The sequence below is a fragment of the Giraffa tippelskirchi genome, chromosome 4 (genome assembly GCF_054371585.1).
Source record: "Giraffa tippelskirchi isolate mGirTip1 chromosome 4, T2T-mGirTip1v1.2.pri, whole genome shotgun sequence".
Classification (NCBI taxonomy): domain Eukaryota; kingdom Metazoa; phylum Chordata; class Mammalia; order Artiodactyla; family Giraffidae; genus Giraffa; species Giraffa tippelskirchi.
The window spans coordinates 80,261,432-80,285,678 of NC_137278.1; the positions used below are offsets into that span (position 1 = coordinate 80,261,432).

The 24,247-nt window shown below is 37.5% G+C and overlaps 1 protein-coding gene across 34 annotated transcripts in view; it reads left to right on the forward strand.

Moving 5' to 3' along the window:
• The window catches only part of MAP4K3 (mitogen-activated protein kinase kinase kinase kinase 3), a 179,354-nt gene that overhangs the window by 70,557 nt on the left and 84,550 nt on the right, over positions 1-24,247 (forward strand). For 26 of the 34 annotated variants that reach the window (XR_014051553.1, XR_014051552.1, XR_014051550.1 and 23 more), the window contains one exon: positions 13,706-13,796. Coding sequence is in view for 23 of the 34 variants with exons in the window: in XM_081483169.1 (XP_081339295.1) it covers positions 13,706-13,796 (91 nt within the window). In the remaining 11 variants the exon portion in view is untranslated. Of the gene's footprint in view, positions 1-13,705; positions 13,797-14,591; positions 14,777-24,247 lie in introns of those variants that run through there. The other 8 variants (XM_081483192.1, XM_081483187.1, XM_081483186.1 and 5 more) reach the window with 3 other exon arrangements.

Sequence of the window (24,247 nt, forward strand, 5' to 3'; positions counted from 1 at the left end):
TGAACACTTACTAGAAGACAGCCACATAAACAGGCTGTAAGTTATGTTTAAACAAAATTCAGCTGAGTAAATTTGTAGATTTAATTGGTTGTATTTGGTGATTCATGAATCAAGCAGAATCCTGTCTGGCAACTGGCACAGCCCTCCTAGGGGATGTACAAAATGCAAAGCTTTCAGAGGAAGAAGTATGGGACAGGGGACCTTTAGCAAAAGAAAGGAAGGATTATTGTTAGACCAGGACATCTTTTGTGGGGAAGGAATAGTAAGGGTTTTATCCTACAGATTGCTTTTTCCTCTTCAATGAGGTTGGAGAGGGCCCATGTGACGGATTAGCTCATTGATGCTGACCAGAAAATCCCAAACTGGTTGGTCAGGATTACATTCCTGGTGAAAGCTCAAACTGCATTCAGGTTAGGTTTTCAATCTAGGTTTGATATCATGGGCTTTAGTACAAGTGACGCCATCTTAGACCTGTGATTTTCCTTTTTTTAATTTCTCCTTATCAGGTATTTTCATCAGATGAAATATTTGAAGTGTCATTTTCTTCATTCTCAATGCTTAAAAATACAGACATTGATATTATAATTAATTTTTTCATATGTCAAAATATCAAGAAGTTAGTAGGATTATTAGATGCTCCCTTTATATTTCTGTGTGGTATTACTTATAGTTTGACTATTTCTCCAAAAACCAAAAACTAGGTGCTGGTTCTGTGGTTTTACAAAAAATATCTTATAATAATATGTCATTATTACTTAAAGCCAATTTTATCTTTTTAAAACCAGTCATTAGATCTCATGTCTTCTTAGCTTAAGATAGTAATTGAATTTCCTGGTATTCTGGCAATTTGTGATAATAATTGACAGCTTGTTTAAGGGAATCACAACAGCCCTGGGTTGTGAGCCATGGTTTTACCGAAATTATTATTTCCATTTATTGTTTCTGTAGTATGAAATGGGGTTTATAAATTGTGTACTTTGAATGGCGTGTGCTCAGTCGTTTCAGTCATATCTGACTCTTTGCGACCCTATGGACCACATATCATATTAAAAGATAAATTAAAACTGATCTAATAATTAAAATACTTTTACATAATAGGATAGATAAATATTACATTTCTCTTTGTTTAAAATAGAAGGAAGATTTGTGAGTACCCATATTGTGGGCATGAGAAACCTTACTTATTCCCATAGTTTAAATGTTTTCCTCTGGCCATAGGACACTGTGTGTGTGTCTGTGTGTAAAAAAACATAACATTAGGTCTACCCTCTAAATAAACGTTCAGGTGCATCGAGCATATCAATAACATGATACGCTGTTAAGTATATCATGCAATACAGTTATAGCAGCGTTGCTAACTGTAAACTTAAGTTGTATAGAAGATCTCCAACATGATTGAAACTCTAAATCTATTGAACAGCACTTCCTCACCACTCCCACCCCACTCAGACTCCAGATCCTGGCAACCTCTGTATTTTTTCTGTTTCCATGAGTTTGACTACTGTAGATACCTTATAAGTGGATTTATGTAGTATTTATCCCTCTGTGACTGACTGACTTCACTCAGCATGTCCTCGGGGTCCATCCTCAAGGTTTATCAGTGTTGTTGTGTATGCCAAAATTTCCTTCTTTTTGTGGTTGAATAGTGTTCCAGTGTGTGTGTGTGTGTTGTGTGTGTGTGTGTGTGCACCACATTTTCTTCGTCTATTCATGCATCACTGGACCTCTTAGCCATTGTGAATAATGCTGCAGTGACCACAGGAGTGTTGATATATCTTCGAAATCCTGATTTTAATTCTTTTGGTTAAATACCCAAAAGTGGTATTGCTGGATCAGATGATGGTCCTATTTTTAATTTTTTGATTAACTTCCATTCTGTTTTCCATAGCAGCTGCATCATTTTGCATTTCCACCAAGAGTGTACATGTGATCCGATTTCTTCACATCCTTGTCAACACTTGTTATTTTCACTATTTTTTGTAGTTGCTGTCCTAAGAGGTGTGAGTTAATACCTCATTGTGGCTTTGCATTTGTGGATTTGCAAATGTGGATTTGCATTTTCCTTCTGATTAGTGATGTTGAACAGGCTTTCATATACCTCTGGGCTCTTTGTAATGTCTTTGGAGAATTATGTATTGAAGCCTTTTGCCCATTTTTTCATAAGGGTTTTTGTTTTGTTGGGGTCTTTTGTTTATTTTTGCTATTGAGTTGTAGGAGTTAACTTAGATATTTTGGATACTAATCTCTTATCATATATGTGGTTTGCAAATATTTTCTTATTCTTTAGGTTCCTTTTTTGCCCTGCAACAGCTTTCTAGTTTAATGTAGTTGCACTTGTCTATTTTTGCTTTTGTTCCTTGTTCTTTTCACATCATATCCAAGAAGTCATTTCCAAGACCAGTGTTAAAGATGTTTTCCCTGTATGTTTTCTTTTAGCAGTTAATCCATTTTGAGTTGATTTTTGAGCATGATATAAGAGATGGATCTAATGTCACTTTTCTGTTTATGGATATCCATTGTTCCCATCACCAGTTGTTGAAGGGGCTAGTCTTTCCCTATTCTGTAGTCTTGGCACCTTTGTTCGAAATCTATTGATCATATATATATGGGTTTATTTCTGGGCTCTCCATTCTCTTCCACTGGTCTATAGGTCTGTCTTTATGCCAGTACTGAAAGGTTTTGATTACTGTAACTTTGTATCTTGTTTTGGATAATCAAGGTCCTTCATAATGGTTTCATATGACTTTTAGGGTTGTTTTTTCTAACTCTGTTTTTTCAAAAATGCCATTGGGATTTTTACTGGAATTGCATTGAATTTGTAGATCACTTTGAATAGTATGGACACTTTAACAATATTAAGTCTTTTAATCCATGAATATGGGTTGTCTCCATTTATTTATGTCTTTAATTTATTTCAGCAATACTTTGTAATTTTAAGTATGCAAGTCTTTCATCTTCTTGATTAAGTTTATTCCTAAATATTTTACTCTTTTTTCATGAGATTGTAATTGAGATCTTCTTCATTTCCTTTTCTGATTGTTTGTTGCTTGGGTATGTTGATTTTGTATCCTAAAACTTCTCTGAATTCATTTATTCTAACAGTTTTCCTATGGAATTAGTATAATTTTCTACATAGAAGATCATCTTATCTGCAAACAAAGACAGTTTTACTTCTTCCATTCCAATTTGGATGCTTTTTATTTCTTTTCCCTGTCTCTCTGGTCACAGGACCTTTAACATGATCCAAAACAGACAAAGAATCAAAAAGATGAGAATTCTTTTGGGTATATCAATTTTTAAATAAGAGCTAGTTATTTAAAATTAATGCCTACTACAAAATCGTTCCCTCGTATTTATTTTTTCCAGATGAATTTAGTTATAATTTTTTTTTATGTTCAAAAGAAGATTCAGTTGGTATTTTGATTGGAATTACATTAATTCAGAGATAAATTCATGAGACAGTTGCCATCTTTACCATAGTAAATTCTTTTGTTCATAAGTGAAATTTTTTCCATCTTTTTCCATATCTTTTAACTCCAAAAATACTTAAAAATATTTTATTTAAATATAGCCTACACATTTTAAAGCTTATCTTTAGATACGTAATTTAATTTGATGTATGTATTCTAACTTGTTGACTTTTTTTTTTTAATTGTTTCTGGTTGTTTTTTCAATTGATTTTTGTTTTCTTGCTTTCCAAGAACACAATTATATATATTGCAGATAGTGAAAACTTTGTATTTCTACTGTTCATACTACCTTATTTTTTCACTTGTGGGCTTCAATTGCTTAGTACTTCTAGAATAATTCATTAAGTCCTTCAGACTGCCTTTAGGCTGAATGCCCGTATTATGCGTTGGGAGACAGAGTAAATAAACAGAGAGTGTATAAGATGTGATAAGTACTGTGGAGCAAAATAAAGCAGAGTAAGGGTGTTGTAGAGTTGTAGTCGTGAGTTGCTATTTTATGTGGGGTTATCAGGGAAGGTCTCATCTTAGAGGGAACAGTTGAGTAGAGCCCTAGAGGAAATGACAAATCAAGGCAGCTGCACGGAAAAGAACATTGCAGGCAGCTGAATAGAAAGTACACAGGCTCTGTTTGAGTCAGGAGCTGTGTATGGTGTTCAAGGAAGAGCAAGGGAGCCAGTGTGGCTGAAGCAGAGTTAAGTGGGGGAATAGTAGGAGACATGGAAGTAGGATTACAAATAACAAGTCATACTGGGTGACAGTAATAGAGGTAATAGTTATTAAACATGTGTGAGACCTTGTTCTAGCTACTTCTTTCATTTAATCTTTGCAATAACCTTCAGAGGGAGACACTGTTATCTCCATTTCGTAATGAGGAACCTGAGCTCAGAGAATGTGAATACAAATGAATTTGCCTAAGGTCATACAACCAGAACGTTGTGAAACCAAGTTTCATAGTTCAGTATTTTGATTCCGAAATACTTGTCCTTAATCTTGACCCTGTGCTAGACGTGGTGAGTCCAGCAGTAAAGCGTAGATTTAATGTTACAGAAATACGAGAGTCAATCCATTTCAGTGAATGGTAACTCCTTCTTTCCAGTTGCTCAGACCATACGTTTGAAAGTGGTATTTAACTCATCTCATTTTCTCATACTGTACTTCCAGTCAGACCGAACCAGTTGGCCCTATCTTTAAAATAGATCCAGTTGGTGGATCTTACCATCATCACTGCTCCAATCCTGGTGCAAGCCAGTGCACATCTCCAGGGATTGATACATAACCTTCTGAATGATTTCCCTGCTCCCACCATTGCTCCTTTTGTTTTCCACCCAGCAGTCAGTGTCTTTGCAGATTCCTGTCTCAGGGTACAAGACAAAGTGCTCATATATGATACACCCCCTCATCACCCTCATCTTCTGCACTCTCTCCTAGCTCACTCCACACCAAGCACAGCAGCCTGCCTCCTGTCCCAAGAAGCCAGGCAGTTTGACCCTTTTCAGGGGCTCCCTTCCCCTTTGTGTCTTTAGTCAAATATCTTCTTTCTCACCCACTCTCTTTAGCCATTCCTGCCAAATCCCTATTCCCTCCTTTTTGCTTCATTTTTCACCTTAGTACTCATTGCTTTCTAATATACTATATAATTTTGCTGTTTTATTTTACCTATTGCCTGTCTACTTACATTAGAAGGTAAGCTCTACAATGTCAGCGATTTTTGTTTGTTTGTTTGTTTTTAACTGGTGCCATCCCATTGCTGGAACATAGTAGTTGTTAGTAAAGATCTGTTGAATAACTTAAAAAAGAAAAAAAAAAGAAGGGAGTTATTTAAGGTTTGACTCTAAGGTATTATAGTTATGATTAAGCAGCATTTTTTATCCACTGTAAGTTTCTTAAAGTCAAGGAAAGTCTTGTTCATTTCTAGAACTCTACCCATGCTCTTTGGTATGTTCTCTTTTATGTCATATTAGCTGCTCTGTGTATGGTGATTGTTGAATGTCTTCTCAACACAGAATGTCCTGAGAATAACTATTCATCTTCACCCAAATGAAAGCATTAGATATTTTCACAAATAATATATATACATAAATACATGCTCATACACATACTTCTTTACATACTTACACACTAAGGTAAATCAGATCTATAACAAAATAACTTGCTTTTAAACTCTTTAAAAGTTATAATTAAATGTTTTAAATTCTAATCTGCTCTATTGTTAGTTACCATGTTAATTAACTTTTGATACTGCAAAGAATTATTTCATTATCATGACATTTGTCATGACACTTCTAGAAAAACATGTCAGCTTCTGAGAGACATGAACATGTTAAACACTTAGGAGAGATGCATAAAGATGACCCAAGGAAAGTTAAAAAACAAAGAATAAGAAACAAAAAACAAAAGGTAATTGAGGGTGACATGTAAACTTGTTTATTACTTCATAAGGAAAGAACTAGGGAAACAGGAGACTCACAGTTTCCAAGCAGACCCAGACTTGGTTTCCTAAAGACTTGTCTGTTGGTTCACCTCCCAGTACAGATAATCCTTACCTTTGCCTGTTTTTCTTACAACCTCTCCTTCCACTCATTGTGCAGATACACATAAAAATACTTGGATTTAGATACATAAACTGTTAAAAAGACCACAATGGTAGTGCTGCCCTGCCAGTAGTTCTCTTTTGACAGCTTCACCATATTTATCTCGCAACAGTGTTTGTGGAATTTTATTTGCTTTTTTGAATTTTTTGCCTGTTTTTTGAAAATGTGAGTGAATAGCTTATTAAGACAAAGTGCTTATGTTAATAATAAGAGTAGGTCTTACAGCTCTCACATATTTGAATAGCTTTTTATAGGAAAGCATTAAATTAAAAATGTATAAAAAATGAAGCAAATACAAATGTCTATAATCTTATTCATTTTATCTGTCCTCTGTCTGTTAAAAGGATAGAGTCTTGTGTTTGTTAATCCACTAAAACATTTGTGAATTAACAGTTTGGAAAACTTCCTACAGTTTGGACAACCTTTTTCATAAATGGTTGGTAATTACATCACTTTAGGATAATGCTAACTGCTGTAATAACTAAACTAGAGCGTAATTAGTTTTTATTATCTTCATTATGTCCACCATAGTTTGACCTGAGGTCAAACAGCAGGGAGGGAACACAGCCCCACCCATCAACAGAAAATTGGATTAAAGATTTACTGAGCACGGCCCCGCCCATCAGAACAAGACCCAGTTCCCCCCCTCAGTCAGTCTCTCCCATCAGGAAGCTTCTGTAAGTCTCTTATCCTTATCCATCAGAGGGCGAACAGAATGAAAACCACAATCACAGAAAACCAACCAAACTGATCACATGGACCACAGCCTTCTCTAACTCAATGAAACTAGGAGCTATGCCATGTAGGGCCACCCAGGATGGATGGGTCATGGTGGAGAGTTCTGACAAAACATGGTCCACTGAAGAAGGGATGACAAACCACTTCAGTATTCTTGCCTTGAGAACCCCCATGAACAGAATGAAAAGGCAAAAAGATAGGACACTGAAAGATGAACTCCCCAGGTCGGTAGGTGCCCAATTGCCACTGGAGATCAGTGGAGAAATAACTCCAGAAAGAATGAAGGGAGGGAGCCAAAGCAGAAACAACACCCAGCTGTGGATGTGACTGGTGATGGAAGTAAAGTCTGATGCTGTAAAGAGCAATATTGCATTGGAACCTGTAATGTTAGGTCCATGAATCAAGGCAAATTGGAAATGGTCAAAAAGAGATAGCAAGAATGAACATCAACATTTTAGGAAACTAAAATGGAATGGGTGAATTTAACTTAGATGACCATTATATCCACTACTGTGGGCAAGAATCCCTTAGAAGAAATGGAGTAGCCATCATAGTCAACAAAAGAGTCTGAAATGCAGCACTTGGATACAATCTCAAAAATGACAGAATGATCTCTCTTCGTTTCCAAGGCAAACCATTCAGTTATCGCAGTAATCCAAGTCTATGCCCCAACCAGTAGTGCTGAAGAGGCTGAACGGTTCTGTGAAGACCTACAAGACTTTCTAGAATTAACACACAAAAAAAGATGTCGTCTTCATTATAGGGGACTGGAATGCAAAAGCAGGAAGTCAAGAGCTACCTGGAGTAACAGGCAGATTTGGCCTTGGAGTACAAAATGAAACAGGTCAAAGGCTAACAGTTTTGCCAAGAGAATGCAGTGGTCATAACAAACACCCTCTTCCAACATCACAAGAGAAGACTCTACTCATGGACATCACCAGATGGTCAATACAGAAATCAGATTGATTATGTTCTTTGCAGCCAAAGATGCAGAAGCTCTATACAGTCAGCAAAAATAAGACCAGGAGCTGACTGTGGCTCAGATCATGAACTCCTTATTGCCAAATTCAGACTTAAATTGAAGAAAATAGGGAAAACCACTAGACCATTCAGGTATGACTCCAATACCTTATGATTATACAGTGGAAGTAAGAAATAGATTCAAGGGATTAGATCTGATATAGTACCTGAAGAACTATGGATGGAGGTTCGTGACATTGTACAAGCGACAGTGATCAAGACCATCCCTGAGGAAAAGAAATGCAAAATGGTTGTCTGAGGAGGCCTTATAAATAGCTGAGAAAAGAAGAGAAGCGAAAGGCAAAGGAGAAAAGATATACCCATTTGAATGCAGAGTTCCAAAGAATAGCAAGGAGAGATAAGAAAGCCTTCCTCAGTGATCATTGCAAAGAAATAGAGGAAAACAATAGAATGGGAAAGACTAGAGATCTCTTCAAGAAAATTAGAGATACCAAGGGAATATTTCATACAAAGATGGGCACAGTAAAGGACAGAAATGGTATGAACCTAACAGAAGCAGAGATATTAAGAAGAAGTGTCAAGAATACACAGAAGAACTGTACAAAAAAGATCTTCATGACCAAGAGAACCATGATGGTGTGATCACTCACCTAGAACCAGATATCTTAGAATGTGAAGTCAAATGGGCCTTAGGAAGCATCACTACGAACAAAGCTAGTGGAGGTGATGGAATTCCAGTTGAGCTATTTCAGATCCTAAAAGATGATCCTGTGAAAGCCGACACTCGAAATCAGCAAATATGGAAAACTCAGCACTGGAGAAGGAAATGGCAACCCACTCCAGTATTCTTGCCTGGAGAATCCCAGGGATGGCGGAGCCTGGTGGGCTGCCGTCTGTGGGGTCGCACAGAGTCGGACACGACTGAAGCGACTTAGCAGCAGCAGCAGTAGCAGCAGCAGTGGCCACAGGACTGGAAAAGGTCAGTTTTCATCCCGATCCCAAAGAAAGGCAATGCCCAAGAATGTTCAAACTACCACACAATTGCACTCATCTCACATGCTAGCAAAGTAATGCTCAAAATTCTCCAAGCCAGGCTTCAGCACTACGTGAACCATGAACTTCCAGATGTTCAAGCTGGATTTAGAAAAGTCAGAGGAACTGGAAATTGAATTGCCAACATCTGTTGGATCATCAAAAAAGCAAGAGAATTCCAGAAAACTTCCACTTTATTGACTATGCCAAAGCCTTTGACTGTGTGGATCACAGCAAACTGTGGAAAATTCTGAAAGAGATGAGAATACCAGACCACCTGACCTGCCTCCTGAGAAATCTGTATGCAGGTCAGGAAGCAACAGTTAGAACTGGACATGGAACAACAGACTGCTTCCATATCGGGGAAGGAGTACGTCAAGGCTGTATATTGTCACCCTGCTTATTTAACTTATATGCAGAATACATCATGTGAAATTCCAGGCTGGGTGAAGCACAAGCTGGAATCAGGATTGCTCAGAGAAATATCAGTAACCTCAGATATGCAAATGACTCCAGCCTTATGGCAGAAAGCAAAAAAGAACTAAAGAGCCTTTTGATTAAAGTGAAAGAAGAGAGTGGAAAAAAAGTTGGCTTAAAACTCAACATTCAGAAAACTGAGATCATGGCATCTGGTCCCATCTTTTCATGGCATATAGATGGGGAAACAGAGACTTTGTTTTCTTGGGCTCCAAAATCACTGCAGATGGTGACTGCAGCCATCTCCTTGGATGCTTGCTCCTTGGAAGAAAAGCTGTGACCAACCTAGACAGCATATTAAAAAGCAGAGACATTACTTTGCCAACAAAGGTCCATCTAGTCAAAACTATGGTTTTTCCAGTAGTCATGTGTGGATGTGAGTTGGAGTATAAAGAAAGCTGAGTGCCGAAAAATTGATGCTTAAAAAGGAAATCAGTCCTGAATATTCATTGGAAGTACTGATGTTGAAGCTGAAACTCCAATACTTTGGCCACCTGATGTGAAGAACTGACTCATTTGAAAAGACTCTGATGCTGGGAAAGATTGAGGGCAGGAGGAGAAGGGGACAACAGAGGATGAGATGGTTGGATGGCATCACGGACTCAATAGACATGAGTTTGAGTAAGATCTGGGAGTTGGTGATGGACAGGAATGCCCGGGGTGCCGCAGTCCTTGGGGTCGCAAAGAGTTGGACCCGACCGAGCGACTGAACTGAACTGAAATTTTTATTGCAAGTTTATGTCATAGTTTAAAGCAGATGTTCAAGTTGTTGGATGAATTTTTTCTTATGATGAGTTAGAGACCCAGACTTCTCACATTTTCTGGGACCTCACAGTGTCAGTAGCCTGCTAATGGGAACGCAAAGAGCAGGAAAAGGGCATATTTTTTTTGCCCACATCCCATTGGGCAGAACTAGTCTCTTGGGCATATCATGTTGACAGGGAATTGTTGTCTTTTGACTGGCTGATTGCCTCCCAGCAGTAACTTCCCCACCGTGAAAGGCAGAGGGCAGATTTTTTGTGAATGGCTAGTCAGCTTTGTCACACAGTAATAATGTTGATAGTAATCATGTGTTAATTTCCTATGGCTACATTTGCAAATCCCACACTTGATGACTTGAAACAGCACAAATTTATTAATCTTAGTGTTCTGGAATTTAGAAGTCCAGAGTGTGTTTCATTGGGTCCAGATCAGAGTGTTCACAAGGCTGCTTTTCCTCTGAATACTCTAAGGGAGAATCAGTTTCCTTGCCTTTTCTAGCTTCTAGAGCTACATTCCTTGCATTTGTTAATTCTTGGCCTCTTCCTCCATCATCAGAGCCAGCGGCATAGCATCTCGCTCGTTGCCTTCTTATAGTCAAGTCTCCCTCTGTGCTGCGCTTGGTCGCTCGGTCGTGTCTGACTCTTTGCAACCCTTTGGACTGGAGCCTGCCAGTCTCCTCTGTCCAGGGGATGTTTTTAGGCAAGAATACTGGAGTGAATTGCCATTCCAAGTCTCCCTCTCCCTCCTCTTACATTTGATCTTAGCCAAAAGATGGAGCAGTGTTTCCCTCTGCCTCCTGTTAAAAGGACACTTGTGATTACACTTAGAGGGCCCACCCAGATAATTCAGGATAATCTCCCCATGGCAAGATCCTTAATTTAATCACACTTGCAAACCTCTTTTTACTATATATGGTAGCATTCACAGGTTTCAGAGGTTAGCATCTGGCTATCCTTGGAGCCATTATTCAACCTACTAAATAGTTAACATTTTTTACCACTTAGTATGTGTCTAGTATGTGTCTTGTTTATTCTGAGAACTTTTCATGTGTTAGTTTGTATTTTTCTGCCTGCCTACTTGGTTTATTCATGATCTCTACTGTATTCTAGGCTTGCCTATTTTTCTCAATTAGGTTTTGTTTTTATTTTTGCCATCCTCTGGAAGATAATATTCTTCACTTTCATGTCTAAAAATTTTACCAAAAACTCCTAGACTCTCAAAATTGGAAAGAATTTGCAGTATCCAGTTAGGTGTGCTAAGATTTAGGTGGGGAGGGCTGTTAATTTATTCTTTGGAATATTTCTCTTGAACTTTGAAGAAAGTCCTTTAAGTCTGTTAGGCTCCTTTTGATTAATTCATGTAATAAACTGCTTTCTTTTTTCCTTCTCAAATCTACCTTTTTCAGTTACCTTTAAAAATCAAATTGTGAGTTTTTTCCCTTTGGATTTTTTTTCCCAGCAAAAATGTTGAATTTCGTTTGACCATTGTCCTAATCACAGGAATTGACTTAATAGGATAAAAAGGAAGCACTTTGTATCAACATTTCCTGGGAAAAGAGATAGTTGAAGACTTAAAGTCACTCATAGGTTTTAGTAAAAGCACAGGAGTAGCAAGCAAACAGTTGTATAAAGCATGCTAATAACTGGATGAAATTAAACCAAAAGCCGATGTTCCTGATTTAGAGTCATCAGGTAAAGGCATTATGTTCTGTCGTGGATTCATTCAGGCAACAGCATATTATTGATTACATATTAGGTGCTAGGGATACAAAGATCATAAAAGCATCATCCTGTTCTGTAGGATGTAACAGTCCAGTGAGGACGTAAACACGCAGACATTGACGCATTGATGCTTGCAGGTGTGACAGAAACTACAACTCACGGTGGCTTAAACAGTACAGGGAATTTATTGATCAAGAACAGGTATATCTGAAAATGACCAAGACATGAGATTTCCAAGTTTAATTACATTGTCGGGCATGCCTTTCCCCTTCCCCCCCTTTTTGTTTCTTCTTGCTGTTTTCTGCTGATCAGTATTATTCTGGCTCCCTTAGAGGTTGTGTGATGACTAACAACTTCAGGGCTGCCTCCCAGAAGAGAGCAGCTGTCCTCTAACCATTAAACTAAAGTCTTGGAGTTCACTTTATCTCAACTTTGATCTTCTGTAACCCAGTTACCAGATTGGGGAAAAGGATAATCAAGAGGCAGGTGAAAAAGCAAAATTTAGAGCTTTCAAAGTAGTATATCCCTGAAAATTGGTATTAGTCTCATTATGGCTTTTTTATTTTTATCTTGGATTTTTCTTAATATACTGAAAATCAAGAATTCTTACTAATGGAAAGTAAACCCAGCAGAATATCCTCCCAGTTTAGTGATTTTCTTTTTAAATTTTGAAGACATAAAAATTTCCTACTCTCCCTTTGGAGATCTTTGATTTTCATTTCAGTACTCATTTCAGTGCAGAAATGACAAATCTGACATACTATCTCTTCTCTACTACTTCCTCCCTGCAACTGGGACTGTAAGGTGGGTATTGAGTTCATATGTTTCATAGTTAGGCTACTTCAGGTCTCAGTTACATTTACAGGTGGAAAATGCCAAGACCAGAAATGTTAGGGCTCCTCATTACACCCTTGCTTTTATGATTTAGACTGGTTTGGGAAGCCTATTTTTGACTTTGCCACTAATATACATTTAATCAGATTTTTCATAGTATATAATGCTTTAAAAACTGAATTAGTAATAAAAAGCTGCTTTGATTTAAATGTAAGCACTTCTACATGTTCTTTTTCTGCATCATCTCTGGTTTACCACATTTGCATTCATGGCAGTTCTTTTTCTCTCTATGACAAGTGTTCATTCAGGAGGCATAGTGTGTGACATTGTTACAGGATTGCCAGATCTTATTTCGAAGAATTTGGGCAAGGAGAAAAGGAGTAGAAGGGGAGAGATTATTTGCTTACAGTCTGACCAGGCTTAAATACAATCCCATTCTACATCCCAGCACACCTGGGACAAGGCAGTCGAATACAGGATAGGCCTGTGTATGGGGACCACTTGGTAACCCAGTACTGCTAAAGGCTTCTCAGCTCTACAGAGAGAACTGTGGAGGTACATTTGATAGTCTGGGTATCTAAGGGTTCTACCCTAATTTTAAAAAGAATTGCTTCTTTGTGTAAACTTGTATTAAATGTTATTTGCTAATAAAGGTAAAAAATAATGTATTTCTAAATGAATTACGTGATGATTATACCCAGGGCATAATTGTAATAATAGTAAATGCTTAGCAATACTTTCTCTGTGTCAGATACTGTTCTAAGCATTTTACATACATCAGTTGACTTAACCCTTCCAACAGCCCTATGAGATAGGTTATTATTATTTTTTATCCCCATTTTACAGAGGAAGAAATTGGCACAGAGAGATCAAGTAACTTGCCCAAGCCCACACACCTTCATCAGGGACAGAGTTAGGATTTGAATCTACATAGTCTGGGGCCAGAGTTCATACTTTTAATTGCTGTACTTTACTTTCTGTCAAGAAAGGACTGAAGTTGTCATTAAAAATAATATCAGCATAATTTATTATGTTTTGAAACAAATTGACATTTTGAAATTTACCTACTAAATATTCAACATGCTTATTTTTCTTCTAGGAGAAGACTTTGCAGTTGTGCAGCAAGAAATTATTATGATGAAAGACTGTAAACACCCAAATATTGTTGCTTATTTTGGAAGCTATCTCAGGTACATTGTTTCCCTTATGAAAAGCAATAATGATTTCTGTGACTTAATACATTTAACAAAATTAAGTTAGCTCAAATACCATGTTTTGTATATTTCTTCATGCTTTGGAGATACAGTATTTTCACATGAATGGAATTTGTATGACCTCTCTAATTCTGTAACCAGTACCATAGCCTGTGATATGTCTGTTGTACTCTTGGGAATTCTGAATGTAGTTTCACAAGTAAAAAGTTCTATGGTTAGTCTTTCTGTGGTAGAGATCTAAATAAACATTCTGTTGCCCCTTTCTTCTAGCCTTGGGTGAATTTAGAAAGTATATCTGTTGTTTTTATTAGAACCTTTTTTTTTTTTCTTTTGTGCTTCTATGTTCAGAGTATTGCATCATCCCTTCTTTTGTTTTATCCAGAGGACTAGAAATTATAATTATTTCACTAGCTTCTTATTTTCCCAGGTAGCAAAGTGCACTTAGAAAGACTGAACTTACCACTCCTTGTTTTGGTTGACAGGACCAGGCTGGGTTTCCCAGATTATATTCCATAGGGGATGACCTCAAGGTCAAATCTTGTGTTCCATTCACTTCTGTATGTAGTTATAAGTTGAACACTGTGACCTAATTGTTTTCAAGGTTCCTTCCAAAAGGAGGGATTGCAGAATGTTTTCTTAGGTACTAAAAAACAAAAAAACTCCTGTTTGGTTTCCATGCATTGTAGGGTAAGTAAGATAAGGATGTAACTTATTACAGCACCCGTTCCATCTATGAGCCAAGTACAAAACACTTCTCCTCTTCTGATGCAGGCACAGCATATGGAAAAGACTGGGCAGTTCTGCCCTCTGTTCTTTCCAGCTTTTGAAAAGTCAGCCGGACCAACTCTTCTTGATTCTAACTACTCTTGGACAGCTTTGATTGCCCACCTTCATTGAGGTCGAAGGGTGGGTTTAATGGAGACTTTAGTTCACATAGGGACAGGTACTACCCCCAGGTCAGTGACTGTTAAACATTTTGAATGGGTTCTTTAACAAGCAAGTTAAAACTGCTTTAATGGTGAGTGGTTCAGACAATAATCTAACAACCGTTTCTGCATCAGTTTTTATTTTATGGACAGACCCAGCACAGGCAGTTCTGTTATCAGCTCAAAGAAGTCTCTTAAAATCTTTTAAACTCATGATACAAATAATCGATTGCTATCAATATGTTAAACTTATTTCAAAACAATTTGTTTTACTGTTGTTGGTTCTAACAAAATGACCCTGCTTAGACTCACTTGGGAGAAGTATTACAAAGTTTTCTTCCTCCAAGGAAGAATAGGTAAATTTAAGAGTTTCTGTGTTTCCCCAAAGACATTGAACTAGTATTCCTCAAACATGACCTGAGTCTTCTAGAAGTATGGGACCATCCACAGTCTAACCTGTTTTTCCAAGATAGCTGCACCCATTTACATGGCAACCTTGGGGTGGTCTTTCTGCTAAAGAGACAACAGTACAGTTGCTAGTTTAGAGAGTCTAGAGTTCTGGAATCAGGTTGGTTGAATCCTGACGCCATCACTTACTGTGTGACTTATGGCAAATTACTTAATCACTCTGTCCCTCTGTTTGCTCATCTCTAAAATGCAGATAATAATAACAGATACATGATGTGATAGCAAATGAGGGTAATTGGTAAATACAAGTGTTTACAACAATGATTACAACATAATAAATGCTCGATAAATGTTTACTGCTATTACTACTACTATGGTACAATTGCTATTACTATTAGCTATTTTTTAAATACCATCAGGTCAGTGCCTTATTTGGTTTTTTTCAACAATGCTGTTAACAATATTACTCTGGTAAATATTCTTCCAATTTTACAAATAAGGTGTTTGAGACAGTTTCCTACCAAGTATTTAGTTCCCAGTCTCATTTCAAATTATTTACAGAAGCTTTTTGTGATACTCTGCTTATGGATCACATGACGTTTGACTTGGCCTTTCTACTTCTTGGCAAAAGAGCTGACCAGATAAACTTCCAACATTTCACATCTTACCCCCCGCCCTGCCCTAGAAAATCCCCCAAGCTCATGTTACACTAAATTGGACATTAGACTTTCTGGCTTCCTTAGGCAGGAGCCTTCTCACACAGGTTAAGCAGCAGAATATTTGATCTTGTTACCAGAATGCAGAATTCCTTTGGGGTTTATATCCATTTTTGTTGAGGCTTTGGGCAAAACAGCACGAGTTTGTAGTAACATACTCTTTAATCTTAACTTTGAGGCTTGCTACAAGCGAGCCAGTTTGAGGTTATGCCTAACAAAAATAGTACTTCCATTTAGATTTCAGGAAACATGTATTCTGACTATATTTTGAATACCCTTTTTTTAAAAGTAAACTTTTAAAATTGAAAGATAGTATACATACAGAAAAGTGTGCAAATATCTGTTATGTGTATAACTGGATGGATTTTTTTTTAAAGACGGTACTTTTATTTTAATCTGAATATAAGAATGCAAAGGGCAAAACTGTCCAGAAACCATAATGAAACAGACAAAATTAAGGTTATTATTATTATTATTTTAAGTGAGGCTGTGTTCATTTGGAGTTGAATGATCTGACATAGGAATACTGGGATTTTTTAGAGAGATTTGTTGTTGTTTTGTTGGTGGTAGGTTTCGGGGGTTTTGTTGTGTTTTTTTGTTCTTTTTGCCATGTGGCAATGCATGTGGGATCTTAGCTCCAAACCCATGCCCACTGCAGTGGAAGCTCGAGGTCCTAACCACTGGAACACCAGGGAATTCCGAGTACTACTGGTTTAAATAGATAGTTTTATTCTGTAACTTGTATAGCTGATGAAAGTAATATGAAAGCAAGCGGTAGTATTAATGTAAAATAGCAATTAATCCTCTCTTTCTCTTTTCTTCAATAAATTCTTCTCTGCTTCCCTAGATAAAGTCTAGACCCAGCCAAATTCAGACTATGGGATAATGATCGTGGGGTGTTAGAGCTGGAAGGGACTAAGAGGTCTTGTCACTTTAGCCCACTCTTTTTTTTTACTGATGAGACGATGGAGTGCTGGATAAACGACTTCTTCAGGTTATCCAACTACTCATTGTAGGCACTGGGATTTAAACCTGGCTTTGCAGGTACCTAGCCAGCATTCTTTTAGGTATAGGTATTACATAGTCCAGAAAGGGCAGATTTAGTCTCCAAGGAAACGTGGTTTCTTGGATTCTTTCTCATTACTGAATGATTTTACAGAAGGCAAGGAGCTTGTTTGTTTGAACTTGATATGAGCCCTCTAAAATATATATTGTTCTTAGTGACTTTCTTAGTGACTTTCTTCTATCTTGTTACCATTGTAGCCTAGTATAACAAATTTAGGCCAAAAATTGAGGAAATTGAGCTAATGTAGTTTGTTAATATATTTCCCCTCCAGAAAATTAGACTTAACCCTTGAATTTACTGAATAGATGACCAACATATAATTAATTTCAGAAGCATATTTTATAACAGGATTATAGTGAGCTATGCCCACTTGCCAGGGAAATCTCAAGACTGAGCCTCCTGTGAAACAGGAGCCTAATATTCTTGATGGTGCCTTCCTTACTTGCTCTTCAATATCCTTAAAAGCCTGTGTTTATTCCAACAAGGACCTGCTATAAAACACATGGAACTTTACTCAGTATTCCGTGATAGCATAAATGGGAAAAGAATTTGAAAAAGAATTGTTGTTTTTCAGTCACTGAGTCATGTCTGATTCTTTATAACCCTGTGGACTGAAGCACTCTAGACTTCCCTGTCCATTGTCTCCCAGAGTTTGCTCAGATTCATGTTCATTAAATAAATATATATATATGTACAGCTGAATCACTTTGCTCTACACCTGAAGCTAATGCGTAATTAACTATGTTCCAATATAAAATTTAAAAAAATTTTTTAAAGGCCTGTGTTTATTGAGTGCCTAACTATACATACTATGCAATAAGAGCTGAATATATAAAACATTTCTTTGGAAATTTAAAGTAAATAGCCCTGGTTTCGTATATATATTTATCTGTGTATTTCTGTGTATATATTTATAAAACAACAGATTTAAATCACTATAGGTCTATTCTTTATTCCCAGAAGAACTTCTTTTAAGCTTCTTTTAACTATTGCTTCTTTTAAGCAAATTATGATTTTGACTTCAGATTGCTTCTAAGCTTTCCTTAGCCCAGCGTATCCTTTGAATAACAGCAAATGCTCCTCAAAAAGATAAGCCTTTGAAAGATCAGAGCCAAAATTGTAAAAACAATTTTATTTAGATGATGAGATATTTTAAACCTTAGAAATCCAGAGTACTTGAACATAATTTAATTTACAATAATAATATACTTATAAATTACCACCACTTACAAAGTGTTTTTGTATTATTTCTTAGCATGTCTGGAGTGCTGTATTGATTTCTGGAGATGTTAAGATAGATAAAACAGTCCTTGCCTTTAAGGAGCTTACTATCAAATAGAAAAAACAAACATGAGCAAATAATTGCAACATGATATGCTAGGACCCTCCAGGTGGTGCTAGTGGTAAAGAGCCTTCCTGCCAGTGCAGGAGACATGAGAGACCTGGGTTCAGTCCCTGGATTAGGAGGATCCCCTGGAGAAGGGCGTGACAAACCACTCCAGTATTCTTGCCTGAAAAATCCCATGGACAGAGGAGGCTGGCAGGCTACAGGCTGTTGGGTCGCAAAGAGTCGGACGTGACTGAAGGGACCTAGCATGCAATATGCTAGGTACAATAATCATTTTTATGTTAGTTACAAAGTGGTAAAGATGGTAGAGTGTCTGATTTTGTCAAAGCGAATCAGAGAGAGCTCTTTGAATGATATGATTCCTAAAATGGTGTTAAAGGGTTAGTAGGCATTTACTGTGGTGTGTGCATGTGTATAGAAGATTATAATTTCTGACAAAGGAAATGCATGCATGAAAAAATCATGAAGTGTTCAGGAGACAGCTAATAATCTCACATTAAAACTTAAGGGGAAAGGGTGTAGTTCAGAAGGTAAGGCTGAGGAGATTTAGGCAAAGAAAGAAACCTTTTATGCCTTAATTAAGAGCTAGAAGTGTAGAGCATACTTGTTGGAAGGCTTTAACTCAGATAGTATAGTCTGTGGAGGAGGGACTTGGAGTGTAGGAGATTGAGACAAGGAGTCAGTTAATTTTATACAGTATATTTATTACAGCAATCCAAGAAAGAGATGGTAGTCTCTTGAGTTATACAGAAAGTGGAAGAGATTTTTTTTCTAGAGCCAGAGAGGACTTGCCAGGGAAACCACAGAATCTTAACTAAAAATGCCTTTTTGGATGTTTACACTATGAAAATTAAAATTACAGTTAAGTCATTTTAATTTATACCTAGTTACTCTCTTTTTTAGAGCAGGTCATGGCAACCCACTCCAGTATTCTCGCCTGGAGAATCAGACAGAGGAACCTGGCAGGCAATAGTCCATGGGGTCGCAAAGAGTCAGACATGACTGAAGCGACTTAGCACGCACACTCTTTTTTGAAAAAAGAAACTTAATTTTGGAATATGTTCGATTTACATAAAAGTTGCCAAGATAGTACAATGAGTTCTCTCAGCTTTATCTGATATTAATATCTTGCATAACCCTGGGACATTTGTCAAAACTTAAGAAATTAGCATTAATACAAAACTATCAGTTAAACCAAGATACTTCATTCGAATTTCACCAGATTATCCCTAATGGTCCTCTTTAAGTGAGAGATTTGATGGAACTACCTTACAAGGTACTTTCTTACACCAGGATCGCTGGGGTATTTCTACCAAACATTTGTTTTGAGGGGTGCTCATATGTGGGTTTATGGAAAAAATAATTTGGGGGCGAAGCAGATCAGAGAATTTGTGTTTCCTCCTTTTCTTCGTCTTCCCTCTCCCCTTCTGCTCTGTTTGGTCTCCTTCCTCCTCCTCCTCTCCCTTCTCCCCTTCCCAGCTTCTTCTGTCTCCCTTCCTCCCCCTTTTCTTCTCTTCGTCCTCGTTTCCCCACCTTTTCCTCCCTTTCCTACACCTCCTCCTTTCGTTTCTCCTGGTACTCTGTACCCCCAGGCCCCACTGGTTTTCTCAGAGCCCTTTAAATATCAGTGGCATTGTTAATTTCCAAGAGAAGGCTAATATATGACATTTCTAAAACTCATTTCACTGTCCAGTGGTTAATTTTGAGGGAGCATGCTTCACATAGAGCTGCTGTCCTGTGATCCATTCTTGGTCAGATATTATGCCGAACTGGGGCTTGTTGGGTAGAATTACAGAGAAATAGGTCACCTTGTATCGCCTGAATACATAACTACCCCTCATTGTTAAAGGGGAAGCAGGTGGATGGGTTCCATATACCTTTTTGGAAGGCAGTCATTTTTTTGCATACGTTTAAAAATGAACCAAAACATAAGTTATCCTAAATTAAAACACCCAGCAGTTAGTGAACTTTATATTTTTCACATGGGGTGGGAGGAATGACTTGGTTTGCCAGTTTGTAGCAGACATTCAAGAGCTGTTTACCCTTGGTGATCATGCTCACATTTTATTTTTCTTTTAAAACATAGTTATATTTGGGAAAAATACATAAATAATTATGCTTAGTTTGTTCAATTGGTGTGGGAAGGTTAAGTGGTGTGTTTTGTTGATAGAAATGATAAACTCTTCAATGAAATATATGTTCTAGTAAATACTGAACTAGAAGGTGACAATAGTGAATTTCCCCCCTACTTATTTTTCTATTCCTTGTCAAATAGAACAATGATTTTAGGGAATAAGAAAGAAGAATTCTAAGGATTTGTTGAGTCAGGGAATTAAGAGACACATATGTTTACCTCAGTGATTAATTGTATTTCAGTCCCAAATACCCAAGGACAAAGATTTTATAATTTATTGGCCTGTATAGAGTGAACTAATGTGATTCAAGTTCTTTCCTGTTAGACAGATGGCTTGGTGAATGACCAAAAGCAAATGCACATTCACCATCACAAGAGAGACATTCATGGAACAGATGGAAGTCATTTTGCTAATAAACTCAGAATATTCAAACATTTTTTATAATAGCAGAGTTAACTAAATAGAGAGTTATAAAGGTGAAGTATTTTAGATATCTTTAAAAGTAAAATATTAAATGTATTATTACAATTTTTTTCCTCAGTCTGTAAGTTGGAAAGTCATTTCACATAGAATGAAGAGAAAAATTGTACTTTTAAGCAAGGTAGGCAAGGGAGTAAACCAACTTCAAGGAGAGGATGGTGTAATACTGAAATATGGTAAAAAGCAGAGAACTCATTTCCTACATCCATTTTCTTTACTAAAGGAGAATTGTTTTCAAAGTAGCAAGAGTAGGAAAAGCATTATTAAGAAGGAATTGAAGCACAGATAGATGAGTAGGTAATTACAGAACACTAGACACTTTACATGAATGCAAGCCTTTTTAGATTTATATGAAGTATATCTCATTACTATACTGAAAATGTAGCAGACATGATTGTCATCCACTGTCAGTGAGTGCCTTTTGATGAATAGGAGAGATATCAAAAATCAGTGATCAGCATTGACCAATTCGGAGAGGAAAAGGTGATTTCTAGAAAATATAGACCATTAAACTTGTTGTCAGTCATCTGTCCCAAGCATCTAAGATAATTAATCACATAATTAGCACTTATAAGAAGGAAGTGGTGATTAACATAACTTTAGTAAGAAGTTACATCAAATCAATCCCATCTCTCTTCTATTTTTTTTCCTCTTAGAAAAGGGCAGTTTTATCTATTTACACCTTCTCTGAGTTTTAGGAGCAATGTAAGCATTGTAAATAACTGCCCAACAAGATGAAATATAAGAAAAGGAGTAGAAATGGCTTAAAGTTTATTGGGCTTATTAAATTCTAGGTCCTTTACTAAGCAGTTTACATGTTATTTCTGTTTATCCTAAGCAGATCCCGGAACAACCATTCAGCCAGTTTTTGTAAGATGTGAGGAGTCCCTGCTGCCTGTTTGCATAATCACTTGCAACAGAAATTTTACATCAGATTCATGTGCAGCAGATGTGAAGTATTTTAGAGCCATAGGTCTCAAAACATTTTGGTCTGAAAGTTCATTTTTTTCTGCACTCTTAAAAATTATTGAGTACCCCAAAGAGCTTTGGTTTCTATGGGTCATATCTGTTGATACTTACTATATTAAAATTGAAAAGCATTTGAAACAAGAATACATAAGCACATATTCCAATAGCCATCAGAGGACTGACATCATCATCTCACTTCTGCAGCCTCTGGAAAACTCCACTGAATTCTCTAGAGAGTGCAAAGGGCAAGTAATTTTTAGTGTTCTTATGAAAATGGGTTTAACGTTGCTGACCGACTGAAAGGATCTCTGGCACTCTTAGAGGGCCCCAGACCATACTTTGAGAACCATTGTCCTAAAGAAAAGATTTAGTCTAGAGAGATCAGGCTATGAAATCCTGTATTATACATATTGAATTATAGTCTAAGCATCATTTCAAAGAATATTGGTTGACGAACTTGCCTGAGTCTTATACCTCTCTGTGCAAGCAGAGGTGCAGAGAGGTGCCAGGTGGTAATTCTAAACAGTATACTTAGAGTGCTATTCATGTCACCCGTGGAAAAATTACTTCTTAAGCTCATTAGTAACCTCAGTTCTTGTTGTTTAGCCACTAAGTCATGTCTGATTCTTTGTGACCCCATGGACTGTAACCTGCTAGGCTCCTCTGTCCATGGGCTTTCTCAGGCAAGAATACTAGAGTAGGTTGCCATTTTCTTCTCCAGGGGATCTTCCCCACCCAGGGACCAAACCCACATATCCTGCATTAGCAAGTGAATTCTTTACCACTGAGCCACCTAAGAAGCCCAACTAGGTCATGCTTTACCATCAGCTGCGATGTCTCAGTTTCATTGGTGCATGGACCACCTGTAAATTTGAGGTCCTGATTTCTTTCGCTGGGCTTCACTCTCTTCAACTCTGTAGAATCATGCAGTTTGTACTCTTGTTTGCTGACCACACTCTTTTATCAGTTTGTGTTCGCTTGTTACATGGTGCATGGTCCATCGTACCCAACCAAGTCAACTCACCTCTCAGGTCTGCTTCATCACGCCAGCACTGCCATATGTGTCCACTCCTGAGAGCAGCTCCACTTGTTAGTATACTGTTCATGCACTACTCTGAGGGCTGCCCTTGTGACTCAGCTGGTAAAGAATCTGCCTACAATGTGGGAGACCTGGGTTGGGAAGATCCCCTGGAGAAGGGAAAGGCTTCCCACCCCAGTATTCTGGCCTGGAGAATTCCATGGACTGTATAGTCCATGGGATCGCAAAGAGTCAGACGTGACTGAGCGACTTTCACTTTTCACATGCACTATGCCGAATAGTACTTAACTCTGGGTGCCACATTTTAAGAGACACTGACAAACTAGAGAGCATCCAGATGAAGGTAACTAAACTGAGGCATCCACAAACAGACCGTTGTTTTACAAGTACAACCTCAGCCCATTCTAGCTTCATGTCTTGCACTGTCTCTTCAGATAGCCTGAGTTCAGCTCATGCTAAATCATCCACAGTCTCTCAAATGTGGGTCTTCTTTCAGATTTTCATTCTTTTGCACAGACCTTTTCCATGTCTCTTGGCAGTGAGTTCCTACTTTAACTTCAAGACTCACCTCAAATGTTTTTTCCTCCCTTAAATATCCCTTGACTTTGCTAGTTATTTTACCTCTGGGTTCTTATAGAACTTATACATGGCCAGATTGTGCATCAATCAAACTATAATCCCGTCCAAGGGTCACCAGACCTTTTCTGTAAATGACCGTATAGTAAATACTTTAGGTTTTGTGGATTTTGTGTGTTTCTCTCTATCACAATAGCTCACCTTTGCTTTTAGTACAAAAAACAGCCACAGATAATATGTAAGTGAACGAGTTTGACTATGTTCCAGTAAAACTTTACACGGACACTAAAATTTGAATTTCACATAATTGTCATGTCAAGAAACATTCTTCTTTTGACAACACTCCCCCAACCATTTAAAAATATGAAAACCATTCATAATTCCTGGTCTATGCAGAATCAGGCAGCAGGTTAGATTTGGCCCACTGGCCATACTTTGCCGACTCTGGATCTAATCAGTTTGTTTATTCTTTCAATCACTCATGCATTCATTCATTTATAGAATAAATACTCATTTGCTGGATACTTAGGCACTATTGATACTGGGGTGAGAGAGGCAGACATATTATGAAGGCAGAATCTTCTGTGTTAGACTGAGCTTGCTGAATTCAGAGACTTTCTATTGCATCTCTGCCCCCAAAGAATAGTACATTTCCTGGTATGTTTTGAGATGAAGTAATGAATGATTCAACAAAGGAATGAACAAAGGAATAAGCAATTATTTCTTTGCTAATTATTTCTCCTGTGACTTATGATTATGCTGTC